This window comes from Pavona decussata, unplaced genomic scaffold (genome assembly GCF_977016875.1).
Source record: "Pavona decussata unplaced genomic scaffold, jaPavDecu1.1 SCAFFOLD_92, whole genome shotgun sequence".
Classification (NCBI taxonomy): domain Eukaryota; kingdom Metazoa; phylum Cnidaria; class Anthozoa; order Scleractinia; family Agariciidae; genus Pavona; species Pavona decussata.
Genome location: NW_028145509.1, coordinates 2801524 through 2816209, shown reverse-complemented (window position 1 = coordinate 2816209; position 14686 = coordinate 2801524). Strand labels below are relative to the sequence as shown.

Here is a 14686-nt window from a genome sequence, read left to right as displayed (position 1 = left end):
ATCGGAATTTCTCAAATATCGTCACTACCATTAAACGTTTTAGCGTTGTTTGAAATGTCACCCATTTCAGGGAGTGGATTACATTTGCCGGAATCTCGGCTGGAAAAAGATAAGTAATTGGCCGCGGGAAATGTACGTTAACTGGATGAGGTTCCATTAGTTGCTACGGGATACATCCGTTTTATTGTGGAAAAGCAAGCGATATAGCTTGACTAGCGGAATACTAGAAGATGATAATTGCAAATCACTTTGCAGAGGATAGGTTAACTTAACTAGAGGGACACAACACTAACCAGTAAAGAAAGGTAAGCGTCATTAAGATTACTTAATCCGCCAGGCTTGCACGAAAGAGCTTCGAAGTAAAAAGAGGAGAAAGTCTTTAGTTTCATATATCAAAATATTAAGAAACGATTACACGAAGAAGTCATCTTAATCGTCACACACAATTTTCACATGTGCAGACTCAAAAGTATATGTTAGAAACAGCTTGTACAGCGTAAAACAACTGCATCACAGGGAAATATGGCTTAGCAGCTTTCCATATTGAATCAGTGGTCACATTAGGACTTTTATGCGGAGACTCAAAACTTAGATCCACCTTGTGCTGTCTATCAAAATGAAACAGCACAACAGGAATTCAAAAGTACCGTACTTTTGAATTTTAATGCAAAAGGCCTTTATTTAAATGGCCACATTTTATGGATTCAATCTACAGAATAAAAAAAATAGAGTCATTAAAACGTCCCTACTGCTTACCGTTCAATGCACCTGCATTTATTTTAATGAAAAATCCTTTCGGGTTTCAACCACACAATTTTTAACCTAAAATATCAGTTTAATGACTTAAAATTGACTCGAGAATTTGGAGATTACAGTCAACTCCCTTTACTGTGTTCACCTTCGGCACCGCGAGTTAGTGTCCTTCATAGCGAGCGAGAGTCCGTAATAGCGAGAACTTATTTCAGTAAAACCTCTGTAACTTATTTTTGTCGGGGATTTAGTTGGTGTCCGTATTATCAGGGTGTCTGTAATAGCCGGCGCGAGGTGTCTGAAAGGCGAGAGTTGACTAATAATGTAGATGTGTGAGTTCCTGCCTTTTTCCTTTTTCTCAGTAATAATTACTGATGCAATGCATCCCAATGTTCAACCATGTCCATTGTATTGGGTCGATATGAGCAGTACAATTGGCATCTTGACACACATCGTTTGTACTGAGATCTTTTTCATACGTACCGGCTACTATTAGCCAATTATCGACCAAGCAATCGGTCGACAGATTAAGCGAGTATATCTACCTAACATCGAGTATCGACCGGCACTGTCTTTGGTTAATATGATATGATTGCTGCCGGCTTCAGTTATACTCCGGCAGTAAGAAGCACTTCGCGCAATATTGGTTGCTTAAATTCTAGTGTTGACCGGACAACGTGCAATCATGATATTCAATCATTATGCTGTGCCATTCGTTCAGTCAGGATCGAGTTCTTTTACATCATTCATCTTTCTTTAGCGCGGGGCACAATTCCTATTGATTAAAAACTCAGTGATCCTTGATTGGGAAAGGTAGGGTACGAGACGAGTCTCCTTTGTAATCAAAGACGAGAAAGCCGGAATCACTTGTTCCAAAAGCTTCGGACATGGGCAACGTGACTTTAAACGGAAGATTCTTTAGCGCCAGTGCTATCCGTTTCCCAAAGAATTACTCCTGCTAAGTGCCTAGCCGGAACTGAAGTGACACGTAGCAGGACTGGCGCAAGCCGCAGTTTCGGGTAAAAAAAACCATTTGAACACACAACATATGCTAGGAAGCTAATCGACATTTGAGTTCCTTCTCGGCGGTAAGCAGAGAACCTCCATGGACGAATATTTCACGCAGTTTCCGGATCTTTTGTTGAAGTGGTAAGCAATTTCTCCGCTTTAGTTGACCTCCACTGTCCACCTCCATTACCAGTTATTAACAGATTAAACTCAAGTGGTGTTTTTTGTTCACCATTTCTCTTCTCCCGTGTTTGACTTTAGCCGCATGTTTTTGCCCCTGATTTGACTGTCAAAAGTTGTTAAACATTTGCGGCTAATTCTTGCGGATTTTTCAGGAAAATGTGGAGGCAAAACGTACCTTTTATGAGTTCCTCTTCTCGTACGACACAATATTTCCTAGAATCGTGACCAGTGTGAAGATATTTTAAAGTGATTGTTCTCAAAGGGAGATCAAAGGGAGCGATTTCTCGAAGACCCAAGGGAAGAAATCAATTTAAAAAAGATTAATCTTACTGAAACCGTTTTCAGTTGTAACCTGTGAGTCCATTTTCATTATAACCATAAGTAATCAAAGACACTTATTCTTCAATAGTTTAGAAAACCAGAAGACAACAGACTCATCTTGGTTTGCCTCTGATTTCAATACCACTGTCCTGTAGCGTTTAAGAATAATGCTAAAAATAGCTGGCATTCGAGCCTCACTTTTAACTCATTAACCGTTAGCTATCAAATCCACCACTAATCGTCAACGATTTTTTATTGATTCGTCCGTAAAATACTTACAGAACAAGATAACGTATTTTCCCGGCTTTGCCACATATGCGCTTGGAAATCAAAATCAAACTGGTTTGAAAATTAAAGAAGAAAACAAAAAATTAACCACGTGCAACATATAAACACATATAATACTGACAATGGCCGTTTTTAAACTAGACGTTAAAGTCGTCTAGACGCATTTAACGTCTGAGACGTTAAAGCCGTCTGGTATAAAAACGGGACGCATAAAAGTATACTTTAAGCTCAACTTCACTCCACTTTCTGCCCCGAGACTCCTTCAAGTTCTTCTTGGCCGCCATGTTGTTTAAGCGCTAAGCCTCGATTTCAGGACTAAACGCTAACTCGTGCCAGTCTGTGGACGAGTCAGGGCTAAATGCGTCCCAGTAAGGACGTCTCGTTTTTATACTAGACGTGAAAGTTTTTATACTAAAGACGTTAAAGTCGTCAGACATTAAATGCGTCTGTCTTATTTACCGTTTTTATAATAGAAGTTAAAGTCGTCTTGAGACGACTTTAACGTCTCTATAGCATAAAAACGGCCAATACTATTGACGAACACAAGTCGCATTCATTAGTTGCAGGGCTTTTTTCTGTATTGTTGGTACTATTAACCTTAAATCAACACTGCTCACTATATATGAAACCCTTATCACTTGCAATTTTTGATTCATTTTAGATACTTTATAAAAGATTTTGATTATCGCTACGCTTGTTGAAGAGGATTAAAAGAGTATAAAGTTTCTTAACTGTCAATATACTTTCTCCATTCAAAATTGTGGATGTCCTCTTTGTTATTTGATTAAACAGCTTGTAATTCTTACATTCTAAGTTATTTTAAAGAAAAATCTTAAGGATGGGCGGATGTTATTTTTCTAACATCCATAGACGTGTTTCTTCGCTAAAATTAAAAGATGATTACGTAATAAGAAATCTTCTTTTCTTTCCCAAACTCGAGAGAGTTTATTTATATCAGAAAGTTCGCCTAAAGCTACATTTGCATTTCTTCACCAATCAATAAGACCAGTCAAAAATCTTTGGTAGATGAACATGTGATGAATAAATTGCTCAAAGGGCACGTTCCCTACAGCACAAAATATAGTTACATAGTGGTGAGGTTATCAAACCAAATTTGTAATTAAAGAGAAGATTTCGTTGTTAGGTATCAGTTCAAAATTTTATACAGAGATTCCCTCGAGTTTTTTGGCTGTGAGTACCTTAAAGGGTAAATTATAAATTTCTTGCCATTCCGAGCACGCACTAGGATACTGGTCCATATATTTCACTTGCGAAGTTGCGAGGGTTTCATACTTGGATCGTATTTCACCATTTTCGTCTTATTTTTTTAACGTAACTGTATATGCCCACAAGACGTCAAAGAATTCCGCCATTACATTGGCAGCGCAATAATAACTTGCATCTAAAGAAACACTTCCACAAACGCTTACCTTAAAAATTTGACTCGTAAGGATTCTGTTTCATAATTTGTACATTGCCAGTGTTACTTACAAGATCTTCAACGAAGCATAATTATCATTTTGTTAAAAAAAAAAAATGATTCGCTATCAACAACACAAGCTAACACAAATGTGTTTATTGTTCCATATGATTGTGTCCGCTCTAGCCCTGCTGCCCAGGCATTGAACGATCACAACTGTTGCTGCAGAATGCACATCGAAAATCTTCGCTCTACTACATACTTCTAGGTAGAGAATATTCTTTTTTAAAGCATCCTTTGCTTCCTTACAAGCAGAGTCCAGCCTATATGATTTTAGCTCCAGCAAGTCGACCGCCCTACAATCCGGTCAACCCATCAACTCTATCTCTAGCCTCATCAACAGAGCGTTGTAGCTGTGCTTGTTCAGTTTTTCTTTCGAGGAGTTGAGTTCACACCTTAGTGGCAAAACAGACCTTTCGATTTCGCTTAATCTCGATGAAATTACTCATTTCTTTTGTGTGCTTTGCAGTTAATCATTCCTTATAATGGATTTTAGCAAGAACCCTATATATAGCACAAAAACGCCTTTAATCACGTAATAGAATTAAAAAATACTGTATACTTTATGAAAACGGAAGTCGCGGGCCGTTTGAAACCCGTTAGTCACCAATACGCAGGTCAGTGTAAGCTACACACCCCCAGACTACCCTTTCCAAGAGGAATACCGCTCTAAGATTGTATGCAAGGTAGAATTTTATCCCCTCCGTTCTCGGTCTCCCTTTATTCCATCTTCTAGAGTTCCTATGATAAAAGATAAACTGACTTCCTTACGGCCGAGAGTCTGTACGTAGAATACGGTATGAGCTTGAGAATGAAATCGCGAGGGGACTGGCAAGTCGCGAGGCGGAATGCTTGCAGGAGCTTGTGGGCTCGTCATTCCCCGCCTCAGTCTTTACGCATTTTCGGTTCGTGCTTGCTGGTTAACAAAGAGTGTGGACTCGAGCAATCTGATCTTCGAAGGGAGCTTCTGCATTTTTTTTTAGATTTACAGTGCTATTTATCGATGGCAACTTGACGATTTTAAATTGAGACGTCACACGGAAGGATTGCTAAAAATAGCTGAACCCAATCACTTTAAATAGATAGTGCGCGAGAATTATGACAAGTCACGGCTTTTCGATTCTTTTCCATATTTCATATTGTCGCTTCATTCATATACTTCCACGTATGGAAAAAATGTCGCATCGCTCTTTAAAAACGCCTACACTAGCAGGGAGCGCGTCATAAATTTTAACGAAAATCTTTTATTCGGGTAGGCATTCAAGGTGCGACATGGTGAGCCCACGAATATCGATATTCTGTATTTTCAACACGACCACGGCATTACAAGAATCCTACATCTTCACTTGCGCAATTTGGCGATATTACTTCGTTTGATCAAGACCACAAAAATTCAACCTTTGTTTTAAAATAATCGTTTATCCACCAGTAAATGCGATATGGTATTTCTGAAGCATTTCTCGTGTTCAAAACATTGCCGGGTTTGTTATTTAAAACAGTTCGAGGAAGTCGGATCAAATAAAAGGCAAAAAAGTCTGAAAAATAGTATAATATCGTCGTCTTATATTGACTCTCAAGAGTTCTCGCGAAATCTTACATTAACATACCCCATGAAGTGAAAAATACCGTATAGTGTAGGCTTAAATTTCCGGTTAAACCATTAGTAAGAATGGTGAATTCAGTCAGTGTTAATATTGAAGGCTATTCATACGTACGCAGCCTGCGTTTACTGGTAATTTGACGGTTCGGTCTACAGGCGAGCGGCGACTTGAAGCTTTCAGTACCAAAAATTAAGGTAAGAAGATAGTTGGTGTCCATTTTCGAAACTATTTTAAGCCTTTCAAAAATAAAGCGAATCTGGGAATCTTCGAATAGTTGTCAGTGCTAAGGAAACTTCAACTCCAACCGCAAGTTGATTCATCGTCTTTAATTCATAATGTTTTACATCATTTTTTCTGTCCGGCCCGACCGTAGAAAATGCTAATCGAGTTGATGTCTTACAAGAAAAGATTAACAATAAGAAGTATTATAGTACAATAAACCAACACAGGATAGACAGCGATGGGGCAGCTTCGCGGGTTTCGTGAATGCAATTGTTCAAGAACGTATTCGAGTAAGCTCTTACTTTTTGTTTCCTTTGTTCATTGTATGACTCACTCCACAAATAATCAAGACAGGTTATTTTTAAACCACAAGATCGAGAGGTTTAAAGGTTCAGATGTTAAGAACTTCAAAACAAATAGGTTGTCGTCAGTACAGCCAAGATTCTATTTATTCTAAAATTTTTGTACATTTAAAAACTTTTTTATTCATAATAATGGCTAACATTGAATAACTCGATGCAAAATGTTTAGAATTCGTTAACACCACAGGAAAGTACTTCTCGACATCTTTTATTTGAGTGGTCACACTTCAGGATTTCATCCCAAAAATTCAGATGGAAAACCACTTTGTACGACTTAATTAAAGATGCCTGGCATGAAATGGCTTTTCGATAGATCAAATTATTCATGAATCGTCTTACTTTAAGATCATTAATAACAGACGCACAAATGATTAAAACGACATTGGTGGGGTCAATAACATGAAAACATTTTACACACAGAAACAAATAACTAACGGGATCCTAGTTCTCTTAAAACACAGAACTGATTTCGTAATAAATGAAATAATTTCGCCAATATTTTATAGAATTAATTGTAAGTATTACTGCATTTACAAGGAATCAAAAGAGAACAAAATAGGTAACAGAAAATTTAATTTAATCTAATTAAAATCTTTTCCTCTTCAAAATTTGCATGCCTTTGTTGAGGTTGAAAACGTGGCCATTTTTAATAAATCGGTCTACGAGATTACTTTTACTGTTAAAGCTACAGCGCCCTCATTTTCCGGCAGCAAATAAGGGGCTGCACATGCGCGGTATAGACTACCATTTTTTTGTCAGTGACAATTTTGTAGAACCGTGCAGAGCCCGCGCGCAAGCGTTCTTGGGAAACAAAAAGCCAGAACGTGAACGATGATGAACTTTTTTTCCTTTCTTTTCTCTTTTCCTTTTTAATCAAAATCCGTTCTTTGAAGGATAAGGGAAGTCTAGCCATAGCCCAAATCTTTCCACGCATAGCTAAAGACAATACGTTCATACACAGAGGTATTTGTGTGAAGTTTTTGACTATGTACATATGGGAAAAATAGATCTCAGCAAGAGCTGTTAAAATTTAAAAAAGAAAATTGGCGCTAACCAGGCATTTTTCAGGGATAATCAAGCAACAGCAATGCTAAAAATTAAAGCATTAAAAAAAAAAAAAAAAAAAAAAATAGAATAATGTATGGAATCTTCTGTCCAAATTGAGCTCAATTATCTCTGAAAAATGCTTAGTTGCCATCAATTTTCCATTCTAATTCCAACACTGAGCTCTTGGTGAGATCTGCTCTATCTGTGTAGTCATAAACCGCCCCAAATACTATTGTATCAGGAGACAGCGCCTTTAAGAAATGATAAGAGAAGCAGAGACCGATACAACGTAGAAATACGTTTTAGCAGGAGCCCATGACTTTTAGAGTGTACTATATTCCGGCTGGCCAAACCAGCCTTCTTCAGGTACAATGTCCCTATGCAAATTCTCATCGTACCTGAAGAAGGCTGGTTTGGCCAGCCGAAATATAGTACACTCTAAAACGTAATGCTACGTTGTATCGGTCTCTTCTTCTCTTATCATTTGTATTTGTTAAGCCGATCATATCAACAATTGATCCAACGTATACCACTGAGCGGGATTGTCGTCCATGGTTGTTGCTATTAGACTTTACTCCTTTAACTGGGAAAGCCGAGCCTAGTTCTCGGACCACCTCGAGATGCGCAGAACGTCCTTAAGTATTCTGGTAGTGAAGTATGAAAACCCAACGCTGTGATTAAATAAACTGGTCCCTTGATTATATCTACCCCAGAGGTGTTAGCTACCTTTCAAATCAGAACGGGAAACAATACGATACCATTTTGGGCTCACATACTGTGAACAATCTCCTCCCTTCGGCCTGTCTGGGATCACTTAGCAAGGCACAGTAGACGTCATTACAGCTAAGGGGATGAGCTTGGTGTTACTCACTAGACTGGACTTATAAAATTTATTCAGATGAAAGCTTGATCATCAGTAGCAATTTTATCTTGCGTGGAAGCTCGTTTTGAACAAGTACTCGTTAGTACCAGTCGGGAACCGTCGACGTCTTATAAAGTGGGAATAATAAGTAGTTTGAAATAACGTTTTTATTGAATAAAAGCAAGCGACAAAATCAAACGTCGTTTTGTTGTTGTTATGGTATTATTTCTGAAAAGCTAAATGACAATAACTGCGGTTGACAAAAAATTGCGTGCGTAAATGGTATATACTAGCTGAAGCTAAGATACTGAATTGTTCATTAAAATTGTTTGTGAATTATTAAAGACCATTCAGGACAAAAACAATATCTCTTAGGATAACATGAATGTGAAGTACACTAATATAATTAATTGTATAGTCTATTCTCTGGTAAGCAGAGCTAATATGCAAAGCCAAAGTGCCTCGTTTTTACTTACGAGAGGTTTCACCTTGATAGCGTTTTGAGAAAGTAAACTGGCACGGCTTAGAGGAATGCTCGCTTACTCTTAAGTTACTTGCTGGTCACCGTAGGAAAGCTTCCCTGTATTTGACTAGTTAGTTAGGTAGATGCTAGTGAAGGAATTGGCCGCGTGGTCTCACAAAATACATGATTGCAATTGCGTGTTTAAAAGAGGCCGTGTTACGTCAATTCAGAAGTAAAACAATCTTAATCTAAATTAAATCAATTATATTTAACCCTTCGATAAGATCTTACTTACTATTCGGTTATAGCGAGCGTGTATATTGCAAACTAAAATGATCGTGACTTGATCCTCCTCGCGCCAACAAGTCGCGCATAAGGACGCTCGTCACTGGAGGCCATAACGGGTCATGCCAGCTAACAGGGCTCTGGAAACTGCGCGTGGGGGCTAGCAGCTTGATCACAGTATACAACATTGCTACGGAAGCTAAAATGACTATTATAAATGTTGTTAAGTAGATAAAAATGTCTGTAACAGCCGCTAATAACGGTCATTATGACTCAGGTTTTAGTAGTTGTTGCCGGGTGAAGGTGTCGGTAAATCTTAGTAACAGTTAGCAACCAATTTAAAGGCTTTACACCTAAGGCGATCGACGTACGGAATTTCCGTCCACGGACAAGTTACAATAAGGAACCGCAGATATTCCAATGACCCTCCTGAGAATTCGGTCCGTTCTTAGAAGCACAGCTGATCTGATTTGTTGCCATCCCACTATTCGTGAGTCAATCTGTCGGCGGTCTTGTGCCAGTCTTTTTGAAACTATCCCAAGTGATCTAATTATTACTGGGGTTATACCTCGACATATTTCATCTCCCACGTGGTCTTGATTTCAATGCCAGCAAAATCAGCATTCTAATCTGAACTTTCTCGTCTTCATAATGCATTCTCCTGTACTTTGCTATTGTCCGGGTAGGCAATGTCAATAATTTCACACACTTTACTTCTCTTATCTACGACTATAACATCGGGACGACTATGTCCCGGCTAACTGACGGTCTGTCTGAATTTTAAAATTCCTTATACAACTAACAGTACTTGTGCTATGCTTTGTCCCCTTTTAGATGAAGACAAGTCATTGCGCCATTCTTGTTTTAATAACATGGATAGCAGTTCTTTCTTTACGAATAGAGGGCGCGTACTTGACTTGCCCATGGCCACCCAAATGGCCTGTGGAAGACAAATGCCGCAAAACTCATGAAGGAGTCAGAAGGCCGATCCTCTACCGCATTTGCGGTAGTTTGATCCTCACAGCTTTTAACGATGCCTGTTTTCCCTCGGACGTCCGGATTAAAAGAAAAGGTAAGGCTTTGAAGAAACAGTTAAAGCTTGATCCATATGATGGCAATACCATTTTCAATAGCCATAAGGCGGTATATTTGCATCGATGGAAGAAAAGTTTATTTGCATCGATAGAAACTTCTAAATAATGGTCCCGTTTTGTAACAATTAAGTTTCAACTTCACAGAGGCTAGTGTCAATTTAATTACATTATTGGCCGCAGATGACTAGGATGGGAGCGGAGAACAACGTAAAACGCTGGCAAGTTTCTTCCCATTTATAATGATTATGGTCTGTCCTTTGTTGAAGAGATCACTTGATATTTCCTCTTGCTGCTCTTAGAGCAATTTCATATTTGATCAAAGGCACTTCAACAAGTGTTCTGTACATTTTGGACAAAACAGAACAAAATTGCAATGACATCACACTTTAAGATTCAGGACCCAGTTGTTCAAAGCCCGATTAAGCTAAGCCTGGGTTAACGTGAACTTTGATTCGAGCATATATTTACTAATCCGTAAGGATTCGTCCAAAAGATTTTTGTCCCTTAGTTTTGCCGTATACTTTTCTTTCCCATTAGCTTAAAATAAGCCTTTAAAATAATTTTTAATGTGCGAGATGAAAACCTCAGTTAACTTTTAATCGGAGATGAGCGTTAATCTGCTTTCGAACAACCAGGCTCAGGGATCCGTTTCTCGAAAGTCCCGGTAACGTACCGGGTCCGATAAGTGTCTTTGGTGATAAATGTTTCTTAGCAGAAGTCAATTTTTCCTCAGAGCTTTGAAAACTAAATTTTAAAATCTTTGAATTCTATGAAAACGTTGGCCAAGTATCATGTCCGTAATCACTGTGTAATCTTGGTAAGTTACCTGGGCCCGTTTCTCGAAAGTCCCGGTAACTTATCGGGCCCGATAAGTGTCTTTGGTGATAAATGTTTCTTAACAAACTCATTTGCCTGTTAGCGAGCCAGCCGTGAACTGCTCTAAAAATAGCTCGCGGAAAAAAATACAGGGAAATGTATGGAAAGCTCAAAACACGACTGGACGCTTCCTGGCACAGCTACATGCCTCCAATTTTTTTCTTAAAATCCTTTTCCTGGTGCCAAAAGTTTCCAATTCATGAATTTTTCAGAAGCGATGTTTTATGAAAATTATTTGACATCAGATTTCCATACAAACACTGTTATTTCGAGCCTGTTTGCCTACTCGTCAAAATGGCGTCGAAAACCGTGATAAGGCCTATTATGATCCCTGAAAGGTTCGAATTTAGCGCTGGAAAGTGTCTCCATGTTGCGCGCGGCCAGAGCGATCGTATTACAAGGTTGTGACGTAGAATATACTTTGGAACACACGACTGTCATGGCGGCGAGGGGAGTTTCCTCGATCTCGGCGACTTATTATGCGGTGGATAACTCCAATATGACAAACTGCGCGAAAAAAACTGGCATGCCGGGAATAAGCATATATTACTTCCCGAGAGACGAAACTTTACGGCAGAAGTAAATTCGGTTTTCCCGAATTCACAGGAAAGATTCAAGCCATAGCTCTCGAAAGCGAAAGACAACGATGATCAGCTGTGTGTGGATATATTACACTCTCTTATCTGTGATAATCAAACATCCTGCAATCTTACTGCAGTTAAATAGCATAAGCATGAAATCATGGGTAGAGAAATCCACGGATCCTCAGTCTTGGCAGATAACATTTATTTAGCGCTCCCAGAAATCTTGCTTAATTCGAGCCGATAAACCTAAAGAAATGCCACAGAGCTACAACTGTACCCGGGAATTGTAGCATACACATTGTCATGCATATCGAAAACTAATCCTAACAAACAGTAAGGAAACCTTCATTCAGTATATTTGAGCATTTCCCCTCATGATCGCGAGCGGTCACACCACATTTTGATCAAAAGGGAAGAATCTTTTATACGAGAAAGCAAAACTACAAAGGCTTTTGTCAACACAACAGACACACAGCGGGAGTCGCTTAGCCGGGTCTGTCAAGATCTTGCGTAAGGACCATCCTGTTGGTCATCGCAGAAAATTCATCATGCTTTGTGAGTTAACGCGCTCGATCTGACGTTTAAAAACTATTACTTCCATCAAAAGTGTGTTTTTGACCGGCCTGTGCAATTTCCATTTGCAGCATCTGTGCTCTCTCGCATTCTATTCTCAAATCGAACAAAATCGAGTTTGGAGAGACAATTTCCAGCAAACTACGTAATTCTTCCCCTTCTCATTTCGGTAAAATATATCCAAGTACTAAACAATCATTCATCGAAACGTCGCCTTCGAATCGAGCGCGCAGAACGGTAGCGGTAAGGCCATCTTGATCTTCGCCCTCGTCTTAGTGTTGAGCTGTTCGACGCCAGTATGATCTGCATCGGGTCGAACGATTGCAGCAACTTCCATTTTGCCTGAATCGCTTGATTCTTTCAGATATCCGTTGGAAACGTTTCGGTAAAGGACATTACTTCGTCATTGTCCGACATTTTTGGAGGAAGAAACCTTCAACACGAAATTTTCGCGATAAAAACATTGGGTGATTCCGTGTAACAACAAGGCGAGATGTGTTGTAAACAAATCTCTGAGGCATTTCCCACGTCGTCAAACGCTAAACTAGCTCCCAGTCCCCTGGACACTATTTTTGTTATTTTGGGCTACTTTGAACGACTAAAAAAGCACCTTAAAAAGCACCTTATTGTTTTTTGCTAGCTAATTTCTTTTATATTTTCGTAATTAAGACATGGTAAACTTCAATAAAAAGCAATTTTTTTTTTTACTTCATAGGCACTTTAAAGAATGGAGGGCAATACTAATTGTAACTCTGTGTTTCTTTTAACCAACAGCCAGCGATGTACTTTTAGGCAGGGACAGCGCAAACAAGTTTTTATCATCGCATCACGTGACCAAGAGAAGCTTTAATGTCGTGGAGGAGTGCTGCTATGAAGGATGCGTCAAAGAAGAGCTTCTTGAATACTGCAGGCTTTACTGAAGACAAGTAACAAAGAAATCCCTTTGAAAATTACTATCATTCGAAAGGAAACGAAATTTACAACGGGCCTTTTGCACTAACTGACCACAGGGTAAAAACTTCGCCCTACTAGATGGCAAAAAAAGCGTGGCATCCTCCATTGGGACATCGAAAACAAAGGAGAGTCAAGCTTGACAGGTTGTAATTCCTTTGTGTTCGAATCTACTACGTTCTTTTACCATCCAGTATGGTTGATTTTGTACCATGTGACCAGTTAATGCAAAAGGCCCATTAGGAGAAAATTATCATACTTTAATAGAAATTGTAGTTGAAAAACAAACAAACAAACAAACAAACACAATAACAATAAGAAGAAAAACTAATGTTACCATACAAAAACATATAACTTTTATCTGTTCTAGTTATTGATATTAGCTGTTCTGGTTACCGATATCTACAGCAAGAAAGAATAAAAATAGCATTTGAAACTCTCTTAAGTGTCGAACGAGTAATTTTGATCTCGTGAGGCACAGATCAAGGGTGCTTACCATTTACGCAAACCACCCGGATGGAAATTTTCGGCATAAATACGAAATGATTTAGCTAGTCTTAACAGAGGATGGATGACATGCAAAATGTATGAACATCAGCTGTAAATCCCAAAAGGAGTAATAAAAAGACATCACTTTTACCATAAGACCATAATTTCGGAAGTACTCCAAATGAAATGATGCGTACCATTTGATTTTCCAACTGGAATTTCCGGGTTTTCCATGTAAATGGTAAGCACAACACTTTTATGCCTTAATTGCTGTAGTCAATTGTTTCCTGTTCTGTATGTAATGTTGTCACCATTTTAATATAGTTTTATACTGTAATCAGTTATTTTCACACGACCCCACAAGCTCTGAGCTTTAAACCCCATCGTGTTTAAATAAAGGATATGTATGTATGTATGTAGCACCCCTAGTTTACCAACTCTGTTTCATGTGTTCATGTATGTAAGGACTGACGAAAAGTACCCCAGAGACTGTTAAAGGAAACCTCCATTCTCGAAACATATCAACATTAAATTGTTTAAAATAAAATGTACTTTAAAATTTCGTTGGAAAACATGGAAATAATATTTCAGTGTCGGACAAAACATGATTTGATTATCGCCTACTTTCGTTCTTAAATTTCCCGGGCGCCGCCATGTTGGATTTCATGACGTAATAAGGTTGCTCAATTGTTTCACACAAAAGAACTTCTGCTCAATAACAATAGCGGCAAGCCAATACACGTCATAAAATTCAAAATGGCTGCACCCAGAAAATTTAAAAGCGAAAGTAGTCGATAATCATATCTAATTTTTAACAGACTTGAATGTCATTTCTACGTTTTAGACTAAAATTTAGATTTTAGACACTATTTCCAACGTTTAACCGTCAATTTGTTGTCGAAATGGAGGTGGTCCGCTAAATAATTGAAAAATAGCTACGATAGAACCAGTAAATTTTCAAAAACTAGCCAATTATTAAAAAGAAAATGGTTTAAACTAGTAGTCCTTGCGTGGTTAAGAAATTACTTTCTATTTGAAACAAGAAATTATTCGCCAAAACGGAGCCGCCAAACTAATCGTGGTCCAACGCGTTTCATTTTGAGGATTAAGAGGCTAGGCTCCGGGCCCGAGGTTTCGAAACAATGACGAAATGAACATGCGCAGTGTGTTATTCAGATATTAGAAAATGTGTTAGAGGTAAATAAATGTAGGCTACTTTAGTGAGATACATTTCTGATAGTGATGGA

At 38.6% G+C, this 14686-nt stretch overlaps 1 protein-coding gene across 2 annotated transcripts; it reads left to right on the top strand.

Moving 5' to 3' along the window:
* Positions 1–249: 249 nt before the first annotated feature.
* Positions 250–13256, top strand: LOC146473876 (insulin-like peptide 02). 2 transcript variants are annotated; one of them, XM_085117925.1, is made up of 3 exons: positions 250–305; positions 9707–9944; positions 12774–13256. In XM_085117925.1, exons 2-3 carry the CDS (start codon positions 9707–9709, stop codon positions 12917–12919), a joined length of 384 nt encoding a protein of 127 aa, XP_084974051.1. In that variant the 5' UTR covers positions 250–305; the 3' UTR covers positions 12920–13256. The 2 variants fall into 2 exon arrangements, with proteins under 2 accessions (XP_084974051.1, XP_084974050.1); XM_085117924.1 differs by lacking the exon at positions 250–305 and adding an exon at positions 5656–5825.
* Positions 13257–14686: the final 1430 nt, after the last annotated feature.